Source organism: Abramis brama (assembly GCF_963993115.1).
Source record: "Abramis brama genome assembly, chromosome: 7".
NCBI classification, from domain to species: domain Eukaryota; kingdom Metazoa; phylum Chordata; class Actinopteri; order Cypriniformes; family Leuciscidae; genus Abramis; species Abramis brama.
The window spans coordinates 7,848,514-7,861,791 of NC_139969.1; the positions used below are offsets into that span (position 1 = coordinate 7,848,514).

General features: G+C 36.6%; 1 protein-coding gene across 33 annotated transcripts in view; it reads right to left on the reverse strand.

Annotated features, from left to right (window-relative positions):
• The window catches only part of mbnl1 (muscleblind-like splicing regulator 1), a 56,222-nt gene that overhangs the window by 24,565 nt on the left and 18,379 nt on the right, over positions 1 to 13,278 (reverse strand). For all 33 annotated transcript variants that reach the window (XM_084119898.1, XM_084119884.1, XM_084119874.1 and 30 more), the window contains exon 2: positions 11,396 to 11,999. In XM_084119898.1, coding sequence (XP_083976024.1) covers positions 11,396 to 11,569 — 174 coding nt within the window. In that variant the 5' untranslated portion in view covers positions 11,570 to 11,999. The remainder of the gene's footprint in view (positions 1 to 11,395; positions 12,000 to 13,278) is intronic.

Here is a 13,278-nt window from a genome sequence, read left to right on the forward strand (position 1 = left end):
AGAAACACCTTTGGTGTTCCCGGTCAAAAATGACGACCTTTTAAAAATTGCTTGTAAATCGCTCGCTATGCTTTATTATTACCAAATATTGGATTCAATCTTTTTGTCAACTTGTTTTCTTTGAATTAGGACAGGTTTTGATTGAACTGATTGATCGTAGGCCTCATTGATCTTATGCACCTCAGTATAAAAAAAAGAAGCATAATTTGTGGATAATTTGGTTCATATTCAACAAAATATGGAAGAAATTTGCACTGTTTACCACACCAGTGTGCTTTAATGTTTAACCAGGAAGTTTTGAAATTTGAAGTTTTCAACCATTTTGAAATGCTTTTATTTTGTACAAAATGGAAGAAAGTCACACTTGGTGTTCCCGGTCTAAAATGACCGGCCAACAAAAATAGCTGATAAATCTGTCATTATGCTAAATATCCAATACTTACAGTTTGTTCACATATCTGTTTTAGTTTTCTTCTTCTTTTGAGAGGTGATCTAAATATTCCTGTCTTGAAACTTTGAAAATTGACAGGCCTGTGCTGAGGGTCTATGGATACTCTGCCCTCCAGGTCTCCATGACTGTCATGTGACTGGAAACTATAAATACCAAGGATTGCAGTCTTTGATATTAGACAACTTGGCCCACTATATAAGCCCTTATCTTTTAATACTTGGTAATACAATGCTTCCTTTGATATCTACCATATTACTGAATCATTAACATGTTCGTGTAGCATGTTATTTACATTAAACTCTAATACTAAGAATACTAAGGTACTACCATGGTACATGTCCAAAAAACTAAAAAACTAAAACGTAATGCACTGGTAGATATCCATAAAAACCATGATAGAGCTATGGTATAGAGCAAGAGAGAGAGAGAGAGAAAGCGGGGGAGGAGGCAGGATTTAGATGATTGTTATGACACATTAGGACAGTATGTCAGATAAACAGTTTTCTCGGTCTGCTGTTTGTGTTCACGCTCTGTGTGTGTGTGTGTGTTAGATCTCAGTGCTGGCTCGTTACTATGGCCTGGTCCAGGAATGAAAACGTCCTCTGTGGATTTACTGCGCCCATGTTTATGCTTTCAAACAGTCATTTATTCTCTAATGAATGCCCAGTGTGTCTGTGTTTTCTGTGCGTGTACATTCCATGAGTGTGCTGCTAACAGCGGTCCGGCCACGGCAGGGCATTCGCGGTTCTGTCTCCATACATGGTGAGACGAGTTCAGTCCCCTTCTCCAGTGGCTGTCGAGTGTGTTGAGGTGGATTGCATTTGCTTAATGTTACTGTAATCACACATTACTCACTCAAGACCACTGAGCACAAGATACATCTATCTGTATTCAATCTGCATCATTACTGTCTGTTTTTAAATCGAAGTTAAAAACTAATTTTTTTATTTATTTGGCATATAATAAATGAAGTTGTATTTCACTGTGTTTTTTTATTTTATTATATTGAATTGAATTGTTTTTTTATTGTGCAGCACATTGGTCAACCTAGGTTGTGATTAATGGTGCTATATAAATAAAATTGACATTTTCTATCTATCTATCTGTCTGTCTGTCTGTCTGTCTGTCTGTCTGTCTATCTATCTATCTATCTATCTATCTGTCTATTTATCTTAGATAGATAGAATGATAGACAGACAGACAGATGGATAGATACTGTAGATTTACTTTGGTATCTTTACAGCAAAGTTTAAACACTTTCTCAAACAAAAAAAAAAAGTCTGAATTAAATCTAATAGCTGAGAGAAACAATTAAAATATTAAAGAGCTCTCATTACCTTTATGACTGAGTAAACCTAACAGATGGAGTCATACATTAGTGTATCAGTGCACTAAACTGACTTTAAAGTTCAGTAGCAGAATAATGTTTAGATTTGATTTTAATAGGTGTTCAGTGTAGTAAAAACCCTGTCAAGAGTGTTGTGTGTTTGCCATTACTTAACGAAATGTAAACAGAGCGAGACATACACAACTAAAAAGACCCTCACCCTTCAGTCTCAGACTCTGGAATGTAAAGCTTGGTGTCAAAAATAGCCAAATACAGAGAGAGTGAGTGCGTGCGCTCACACACGCTCACACACACACACACACACACACACACACACGAGTTGATACGGGGTCAGAGATGACGTGAGCTTTAAAAGCCGTGAGTGTGTGCAACATGAGATTGACCCGACCGCCATGATGACTTCTGTATTGAGTTTGGCCGAGCGCTGGGAGCCATATTCCGAAGCGCTGAGGTCTTCCGACGTACAAGATCAGCTCCTATAAACAGGAGGATGATCCCAGGCTACAAACTCCCTTAAGAAACTTGCGTGCTAACTAAACAGTCCAAAACAAGACAAGAACAACAATCTATTATTCAATATTGTTCTGCAAGAAAAGCCCAGAGGTTCCTAGCTGAAATACTGTATGTTCCAGTGTCAAAGCATCAGATATTTTTCCTAACATTCCTAAAGTTAACAAATAATTCAGGGATTTGAAATGAATGTAGAAAATTTTGAAAACATAGCTCAGATAATTTGGTCTTGGAAGTAATTTGTGAATGATATTCAGTGTGATTTTAGTATTATTTATATAATATTGTAGTATTTAAGTATTTAAATGTAAGTTTTCAATTTAATTTTAATTAAAGTTTTAGTAATTTTGTCAATTTTATTAGTTTTTTTTATATTTGTTTTAGTCATTTTAGTACTTTTTTGACAATGCATTCTAAAATGTTTTTACATTTTTTATCTAATATTTATATTTTATTTTATTTCAGCTTTATTTCATTACAAAACACAATTCTTTATTAGTTCGCTTTTAGTTTTACTAACTGATTACACCTCAAATTAACAGTCTCTTTTTACTTTAAGCTAGCAAATAACTAATTAGCAACCACTCAAAACACCCAAGGAACTGCAATGCAAAGGCAAGCACAATTCACATTTTCTCTAGGAAAAAAAGGTTCCCATTGTTCTCTAGAAAAAAAAAAAAAAAAAAGATATAAAAGGTGTGCTATTTGTGTTTTTTCTTCCCTAAGAGTATCAAGCTTGTGGGAGAGAACATATTGAACCTATACTGAAATAATCATAGGCATTGGGTCGATCTGAAAAGAGGGCAGACAGGGACATTCAGCCATGTGTCGCTGATATATAATCATAGACGCCTTCCAAAAAAAAAAAAGTGTAAAACCATCTAAAAAAAACCCCTCTGAATTAGTTGCCATTTGGCATCTCCAGTCAAGAAAATCCAGATTAAATTATTTGCTGCCAAGACTGAGTCCATTAGTTGTAAGAAGACTTTGCTAATGGATTTGCAGACATCAGTTTTGAAGCTGGTAAAGTCATACATAACAATGCAAAGCTCTTAAAAGGCAATTAACATCAGGATCATGTCAAAAAATGTCTATAATGTTATGCAACATCACTAAAGTAGCACAACATTCATCTGAGATTCAGGCTTTCACACTTCGCCATTGAAAACAAATCCCATTAACAACATCTTTTCTCAGCATCTAGCCGTTGTAAATGTATTCTTCTGTTGTCCCATGTAATCTTTGCCTTGTTCTATTTGATTTGTAGAACAAGGGCAGGTTCATGATTGATGGATGAATTGTAAGCTAACCCTGAAAGGTCCTTACAGCTAAATCAGTTCAGGTTTAAAGCTGAAGTGTGTCATTTTTTGCGTCCCCACAAAGCAACATGAGCTCAACCAATGCTGTGAGTTTGGGGCGGGGCAATCTGTTTGTCCAACCAATGGCAGATGGCGGGAGCGTTCAGGAAACTTGTTTGAAAACAATCATTATTTTAACACGTTTTTGTGATGCTAGTGGGACAAAATAACACACTTAACCCTTAAAACTCAGAGTAGTTACACAGGAATTCTGGTACACAAAATGACACCTTTTTCTCATTTTCAAAAATTCTCTAAAAACCACAGACTCACAATTTAAAAAAGCTAAATTTAAAAAAAAAATAATAATATTACATTGATTGATGGTGATATATAATGGTTAATGCTCATTCAAATAGCTGAAATTATAATAAAAATGTAAGAAAATGTCTTATCTGCAGACCAGCAGCAACATAAGTAACCAAGGGCCAGATTTACTAACAGCTTGCGCCAATGCAAACCCTATTTTTGCTTTAAAAAAACACTGTCGAGATTTACTAAAGGACACACAGTGAAAAATGAGCACTGAAAGGGTGTGGACAGGGTTATTTTTGCGGCTGACCTTATTACACATGCATTTATATGAGTTTCTCTTTCAGATGCAACATTTATGGGAGGACAGCATTTAAATGAATCATGCAAGGTGATTTACTAAGGTTTGCAGTAGTCAATTTCCTAGTATTTTCGCCATTATTTTAACGCCCCCAAAAAAGCATGTCTTAAACCAGACGTTAATTTGCGCTGCTCTTGGTAGATTGAGTTGGTCATTGTGGAAATGATCTGACTGGGACGGTTCTTTAATGTGCGTGTCGTCAGTGTATCACACGCTAAACTTTCAACTTCCATTGGTTTTTTTATGGGATTGCGCTCTCACGCTAATTTGCCCAAGTTTCTAATTAATAATGATAACAACAAAATAAATAAATATGCCACTATGTAATTCAGTTCATAGACTAAATGTAGTCTATATAAAATAAATATACAAAACAGAATACAACTGATGTGCGGTTGCAGGTGTACAAATATCGGCTATTTTACATCGGCTTTGAACATCCTGTTCAGCATTCAGATTCGTCTTGTCTGACTGAACAAGGTCAAAGGAGTGTTCGTTACCAGCAAACAGCGCCATTAAAATGAGAAGAGCCCTCTGGTACATCACATAATTGCACAACTCGAGCCAAAATGGAGAGATACGCGTTAAAGGGGAGTGCTGGTCCTCTACTACTGGTTGATCTCAACTTCACCTCTGTCGGATTGAGCTTGTGAGGGCTGCTGGGAAGGCAAAGCATATTTGACTATATTCAGGCAAATGATTTGCATGATATGCAAATACACATCGTTGAGAGCATAGATACTTGAGTTGTGTTGTGTTTCTTGATGACTATGTGTGTGTGTGTCCCCGCATAAGTGTGTTTTAGATGCCTAGTCATGTGATACCTGTTCTAATTATATCATCTGAAAGAAGGCCATCCACAGTCTGCTCTAATCATTAAGCTGCGAGCTGCCCTCATAATGCAGTGACACACATAAAAACATTATATGAAACATCCTTACAATGACTGAAATGATTTAACTTGTATAATGTGATGTACACTATCATTGAAAAGTTTGGAGTCTGTAAGATCTTTCTATGTTTATGCTTATGCTCATAAAATATAATAAAACAGTAAAATTGTGAAATATTATTACAATTTAAAATATTTTTTTCTTTTTATATATATTTTAAAATGTAATTTATTCAAAAGAGGAAAAAATTACCCCAAATGGTCTATTTGTGATTAAATCAGAATATTCAGTGGGAAATAATGTACTATATATTTACTATAGTACTATAACTATATATTTTCCCATATTCCTAAATATGAGGTCATGTGATTTTAGCTAGAGTAAAATGTACATATTTGGCAGTTTCAGATTTAATTGCTCTCTTCTTTTCAATTTCAAAAACATGATGCTTTTTAGCAGTAGTTCAGCAAAATGCAAAGCAAAAATGCGCATTAGGTGTGTAAAAAGTGTATTTAGCTGAGAATCATGGGAAATGTAGTTTTGTCTGTCGCCTCATAAAGTCTATAAATTTGTAGCATTTTGTAGCAAATCTCTATGACTTGGAAAGTGGGTCTAAAAAAGAGCTCCCAGTTGTAATTTTGACATTAAATATGATCATTCTGACCAGACAAAACCATTTTCCACTTCAACATTACAAACACTGATAAGCTGTACACAAGCCAGGGACATTTAAATAGGGATAAATGCTGTTTGGCCTCATGAAGTGGTCTTTTCATGGATGAGGAAGCACCTACTTGGTCTGTTTTGACCCACACTTAGATCTTCCTGTTTCTCTGTTCCCGCCAAAAGTATTACAGTGGCCATTTCTGTGGACCATATGGCTGGCCTGTTTCTTGTTAGAGACGAGGAAACTGGCCAGTCGGCTCAAACATCTCTCACCCACGTCAGCTTCACTCAAAGCCACTTTTCCACTCTATGATCTTCCATTTAGCTTGAAGCAAAAGTGTAAAACAACACCGAATTCATAGCTGTTTCTCTCTCTCTTTCTCTCTGAAAATCCCTGTTATTTTAACAGGTTCCCTTTTCCTCCACATTAAAGCTCTCCTTTTCTGTCAGTTTTATTTACTTAATTTGTGTCACATTCTCTATCTCTGCCAGTCTGGAGATATTTATACAGGAAGAGATAACAGATCTATCATTCTGTCAGATGGAAGGATGATAGATAAAGCTGAGCAGTGTGTGTGTGTGTGTGTGTGTGTTTGTGTGTCTGGCAGTCAGCGTCAGCAGCCTCACAGTGTGCTTTTCATCCAGCCAGCATGATCCAACATGGCCAAGAGAGCTGTTACACACACACACACACACACACACACGCACACACACACACACGCACACACGCACGACAATGTTCTTCTGTTCACATCTGCACTGAAACAATTTCTTTAGATCTTTACCTCTCTTTCTCTCTCGAACTCACACAAACACACGCGGTCAGCGCTAGATTCACGACTCTCACAGGCCTTTATTCACAGTAGATCTTCACACGATTCGTCTGTTTTTACTCATCCTCCTTTAGAAAACAGAACTGTGGCTCTAGCTGTGAGGTATGGCGACATATTTTTAATTGTAACAAATTATCTTGTCCTTTAGTTTGCATTTATTAGGTTAATGTCATGATGCTCATGAGTCATGATGCTGAAAATTCAGCTTTGCATTCACAAGAATAAGTTATATTTTAAAATGTATTAAAACAGGTATTTTAGAAAAACATAAAAATAAATGGTATTACTTTCACAGTAATGTCCAAAAAAAACTATAGTAATACCATAGTACTTTTTTTGTAAATGCTGTATATTTATTGAAAGTGTCTCTACTACTGGGTCTTGGTGGGTGGGTGGGTGTGTGTGTGTGTGGGTGGAGGGGAACACCTGAAACATTGCCACGGTTTCCCAGCAGACCCGAGATTTAGCTTGAACCCCCCTGCCAGTGTGTGTCTGTGTGCGTATTTGCTTTTCTCCTGCCATGTAAAAATAGATGGAAAATTACAAAGTGGCATTCCCTACTGCTCTGGAAGGAAGTGGTCATGCACACACACACACACACACACACACACACACACACACACACACACACACACGCGCACACACACACACACACACGCACACACACACACACACACACGCACACACACACACAGTACATGGAGTTGTATGAAAAGTCCAGGTGATACAAATGAACAGCTAATAAACTCATAACTTATGTTTTTAATATTTCAGCGTATTTAGACATTTTAATAATTTATCACATGTGGTCTTTTTAATATTTAAATCTATTTAGTTACATCCATAATTTAGTAGCTCCACACTAAGCCAAACACTGGACGATATGAACCAGAGTAATGGATTGGTGGAACTTCACAGAAGCTCATTCTGGACAGATGTAACATAGCTCATAATTCATTTATCAAAGCTTAAGCTCTAAACATTACTGGAAAAACCTTTTAGACATCCTTGCTAAGACAAGTTTACTTTTATTTCCACTCATATGTTGAAATTAATTAATTAAATTATGCACTATATATATTTACTATATATGTATCTATATACTAAACATTATTATATAAAATTGTATTAATTACATAAAATAAAACAAACTTGAGCATGTTTCGTTTTTTTGCCAGAACTTAAAATAACAATCATCCACCGCTTCAAACATCTCGTCGTAACAGAATTACGTCTTCCTTCTTTAAACACCAATCAATAGATTCATCTAAATGGCAGAAAGTTGTGAGAACCCGAGTTTCTTCGGCTAGGCATTACAGACTTTTCAGTCTCTGTTGACTCAGACTTTCGGAGAGGGCCAATCTTGAGGTCCGCACTGATGGATGTGATTTTTGGTGTTATTAGAGGGAAAAGTGAAGGGCTCATGGACGAGGATCAGATCTCTGTGGAGTTAGCAGTTGGTATCAGCCTGTTCATCATAGAGGATTTTGTTCTGGAGAGAGCAAATACTCCGTTCAGAACATGGGACAGGAAATGGGAATGACGGAAACGCATGCATGAGCGGCCTCTCTATATATATTTCTCATATTTTTGGGATTTGTACTAATACCAGTGGCTTTTTGCTGAATACTCAAAGGGTTTAAAAATACAATATAGCCATATAATTATCAAAATGAAATGAAAACCATTATCGTGAACACCAGATCTCCAAAACCTTTTGGAGTTTTGAGAGCTTAATGTTGTCTTGCTCGTCCAGGCTCGGGTGCTGGTGGTTTCAGAGTACATAAGCTGTGCTGAGTGTCTCTTTGACTCCGACCAAATGAGGAACTGAACTGAAAAACTGCAGAAAAGAGCAGCGCTGAGCAGAAACGATCAAGCACCATCTCACCAGGGTAATTCCACACATAAGACCTCATCCTCAGTCTTGTCCAAACATAAGAGATTCAGTGTGTCATAAAAGGCAGCAAAGCACAGAATAATCAGTTTGTGTTTAGTCTTCTCCTCTCAGAGACCTGGATTTGGACATTTTTTGAAATGTTTTGCAACTTTGAGAGTTTGCAGGAACTTCTATGCAAAATGCTGAGGATTCCAGTCATATAAAGGTCAAGAAAATGCTCTTTTACTCTACATAAGACTTGTGTTCTTTAAGTGACAATGATCATCACAGTTTCAATCACGCCAACAACATTGGTGTGTTGCTCCTCCCATAAGTCTTGTGGTCTAGACCAGTAGTTATCAACTGGTTTGGCAATAGACCTTATTCAGAGCAGCGGCATGACAGGTATGAAAGTGAGGCTGTGAGGGATAGACCATGTTTTCAATGGCACCCGCTGTAAAAAGCTGTATAAAGCTCCTAATCATTTTCCACAGCTCATGTTGTCTGGAGTTTTTTTTTTTGTCTACTGAAACTTCTTGGAAAGATATTTTTGCAGTTTTAAATCCAAAAACACATTAATAACAGCAAAACCCACTGAAGAGATGTATGTCTATCCCTCACAGCCTCGCTTTCATTGCCGTTAAAAATCAAAGCTCTGCTGTGAATAAGGTCAACGGGGCCCACGTTTTCCAATGGTCATTAAGCCGCGACCCAAATTTTGGGGAATTTGAACCAACCCAATTTATTTCTCAAAAATGGTTAATACACATGAGTACTGTCCCACTTTACTTAACACATAAATTGTATGAATTTCACAAACACTGATAAATAAAAAGTATTATACGGTAAAGCTATTAAATAGCAGTCCCAAACTAGTTAGTAAGTTAGTATGAGCCACCAGTCATCCAAAATATAGAATTGGTGATATTTTGGATTAAGGTTACAGAAACATAAACTGTTCATAAAACATATGGAGACTGATACTGATGAATAGAATGAACATTATAACAGCATGCAAATCCTTCCCAGCTAACACATGACATACTGTACTACTTATGTAATTTATTGGTACTTTTTGGTAATTTTGGTATTTGACAACATAACTACATTGCTGTATGCTCTTAATTTTGACTGCAAAAATGTGTTCTGTGTGAACTGGTCCTAACAAGTTATGTGTTAATGACACTGACATATAGCCTGATCATCTCATCTGACAGCAGATACAGAATCACCTTTTTTTTTTTTTTATTATGTGTAAAATAAAGCTTGTGGAGACGATACTGTGACGTTTTGTTCTACAATAATTACCCATAGCGAAAACGTGAATTTTGAAGCTGTTATGTTCATTTTTGAAAACGTACGTTTTTAATAAGTAACTAAATAAGACAGTTTGGAGTGAGAGTGTCTGCAGTTTACGTTGTAGAACAAAATGTCAAAGTATGGTCAAGTTGTGATTACCACAGGCTTTATTTTACTTATAAATTGAAAAACCCCATTGGAAAATCTCGAAGGAATTAGACTTCCCGGTTTCTGCACCATTCTATGGAAATGGAAATGGAAATTCAGTGGAATTACAAAAAAAAAGTTTTCTCGCAGAAGAGCAAAGTGTTTACAGAAGAGTCAGAAGAGAACAGTTTTCACATGTCTTTGTCAGAATGAAAGTTTTTGTTGTTTCTTTGACTTCACACTCCATGAACCACTCAAAACGGTCTTGCAAACCACCAGTTGAGAAACACTCGTCTAGACTACTACTTTAAAAGAAATTCCTATATAAAATTCACTGTGCTTTACAGTGCAGTTGATTTGCATTTTTATAAACTGTGTGGAATGCTCATGTTAGCATCCAAGTAGGAAGAAGGAATTTATGACTAAAGCCTCAGCCGTGTCATTCTAAGGTAAAACACTGGCCCATTTATACAGCCAGATAATATGGAAACTAATCTTGCTTATTTTCATGCTCATAAAAGTGCTATTTGACTAGTAAAATGAATAAACTAGTAAAACTCGGCAAAAATGTATAATCAATGAATGAATAACTTTGAATATTTGCATCTTTAAAAACAAAAACGGCTAAACTAGCGGTTCTAGTCTACTAGCAGTGAGAGTTCTCGTCTAGCTAGCAACATTTTCCAGTCTCACTTCTCTTCCTGTCCTTTCTCTATCATGGTAAAAAGAACAAAATATAATCATGTAAACAAAAGTGTGAGAGTTCTAGTTTAGCTTGCAACAATTTCCAGTCTCACTTCTCTTCCTGTTTTTTCTCTATCATGGTAAAAAGAAAAAAATATAATCATGTAAACAAAAGTGTGAGTTTAGCTTGCAACAATTTCTAATCCTGCCTCTCCTCATCTTTTCCTGTCCTTTCTTTTATAGTTACAAAATAAAATGTGTCAAAGGTCAAAATAAAAAAATATAGTTAAATAAATAGAATAAAATAGAATAATTAAAAAAATTAAAAAGTTAAATAAATATAATAATATAATAAAACAAAAATATAATACACAATAAGAAAATAATAAATATAATCATGTGACCAAAAGTGGTCATAGAGTTCTATTCTAGCTTGGTACATTTTTCCAGTATGGCCTCTCTATCTTTTTCTCTCCTTTCTCTATCATGATTATTTAAAAAAAATCGAAAGGTAAAAAATAATAAATATAATCATGTGACCAAAAGTGGGCATGCTCCGTTAAGAAAGAACAGAAAGACTTCAAGATTTCAGATTTCAACCAGAATTAATAAAAAATAATAATAATTGTCAGCATATCTATATACCTAAAATACATGTAAATGTCAGTGACGTTCTGACTGTGCACACTAGAGTTGGAAGTCCGAGGCGTTTCTTACCTTCAGTGAATCAAAGCACGCAATGACTCGCCCGTTCTCCACCTGGCAGCTCTTGGCAGGATGCGCAAACTTGCACTCAGCATCGGAGCGTGAGCACGTTCCCCGCTGAAACTCTCGACACACCTCCAGCGTCAGCCATTTCGTGTCCCTCATGTGAGCCATATTCATCGCCATCTCGCTTTAGCGGCAAGCAAACTTCAATTCCTTAAAATCCCAAAGTGCTTTGGGTGTGCTTGTGTTTTTCTCAAAAGCAGTTTGTCCTTTTTACTAATGTTCTCTTTCTTAGATCATTAAGCTCCTCTTTCCTCGTGGATACACGCCAGGCCAAAGCAGAAAGAACAAAAAAAAAAAAAGTTGCTTCAAGGAAAAACTGAACTGCAGTAATGGATCCCAAAGCAAAAATCCTTGACTCTGATTGGCTGATTCAATAGTGCCCACTTCAGCTCTGTCAGGTAGGGGTCGTTCGGGGTCACAGGGATTGTGGAGTTGTGCGGGCAGTCTTTCACTGATGTGGGCAGCAAGCAGGCAGGAAAGCTGAGGCTGGTACTATAAGCAGCTCCAAGCAGCGGCAGACGCAAGAGAGGGCACGATACTCAGTACCCACCTGCAACAGAGGAAAAGAGGGGGAAAACAGCTTTATACCATCTTCCTGAGGGCTCTGCAGCAAACATTTTCATAATTCGAGTGCGTGATTAGATTATTTCACAGTGGACGAAACTGTGCACAAAGCTGAAACGAACCGAATAGGCACTTTCGACTGTCTGAAATCTTCCTCTTCAAAACATCTCTCACAAATTGTTGATAAGTGTTGGACATGCGAAAACAACATGTAAGCTTGCAGTCCATTGTTATCCAGTATGTAGGTATGTATGCATTTTTATTTTACAATTTAAATTCATTTATTCATTTATTAAAGTTTATACATTACAATCTGAAACTGAGTTTATTTCTTCTGGTTTCTAAAATAAAAATGAAGAACAATCCTAATGAAGTTACAAATTGAAAACATAAATACAAATAAATATCTAATGAATATTAAGTTCTCAGGAAAAGGTGCAAAAAAAGAATGGCCCTCCCCCATTTAAAAATAAATAAATTTATGGCAAATTTCACCTTAATAATCACCCATTATAGTGTATAATACAGGCTATAAATTCAAACTATAGCATGCTACATTCTCATCACATGAGCTCATCATCACGAGGCCATCATATGACCCCTGTTTATTTCCTCTGTCCAGTTATCATCTCAGAAATAAACATATTGTGCATTTTTCATCGTTTCATGTAAAAATAGATCCAGTATTCATGGAATGCCAAGTTGGGTGCATTACATTACTGCATACACTGCATATTTTGGCAGATGCAGTAGAAGTAGATTATCCAGGTATTCCACGCATACGGAAAATGCACATTCTGAAAATTCACTGCAAGGAATTGTACCAATTAGGACAGACAGCATGAGAAGAACTGGGACGCAGCCCATCTTCCACTTTATCTCACTGCCTCTCTGTGTTTCTCACTCGATCTCTATTAGACTCTCACCAGCTGCATAAATCCTTCACACCCCTAAAAATGCCAGAAATGCACTGAAGTCTGCAGAATACTGTTAGTCAGAGCAAATAAAACATTGTCACTAAAATTCCTGGACTAACACACACTCCACTGACACACATACACACACTGGTCTCTGTCTTATACAAACACACACACACACGGGACACATACAAAGCAACCCTTCAGAATTTTAAGTTTCAGTCCAGGTTGAGTTAGCACATCACAGCTACAGCTAAAGAGCTGTGACGTATCATTTAACAGAGAACGAGAAGTTGGAAAGTGAACGGCGAGGTCATTTCCTGTTTCTCTAAAGTATTGCGCGACCCG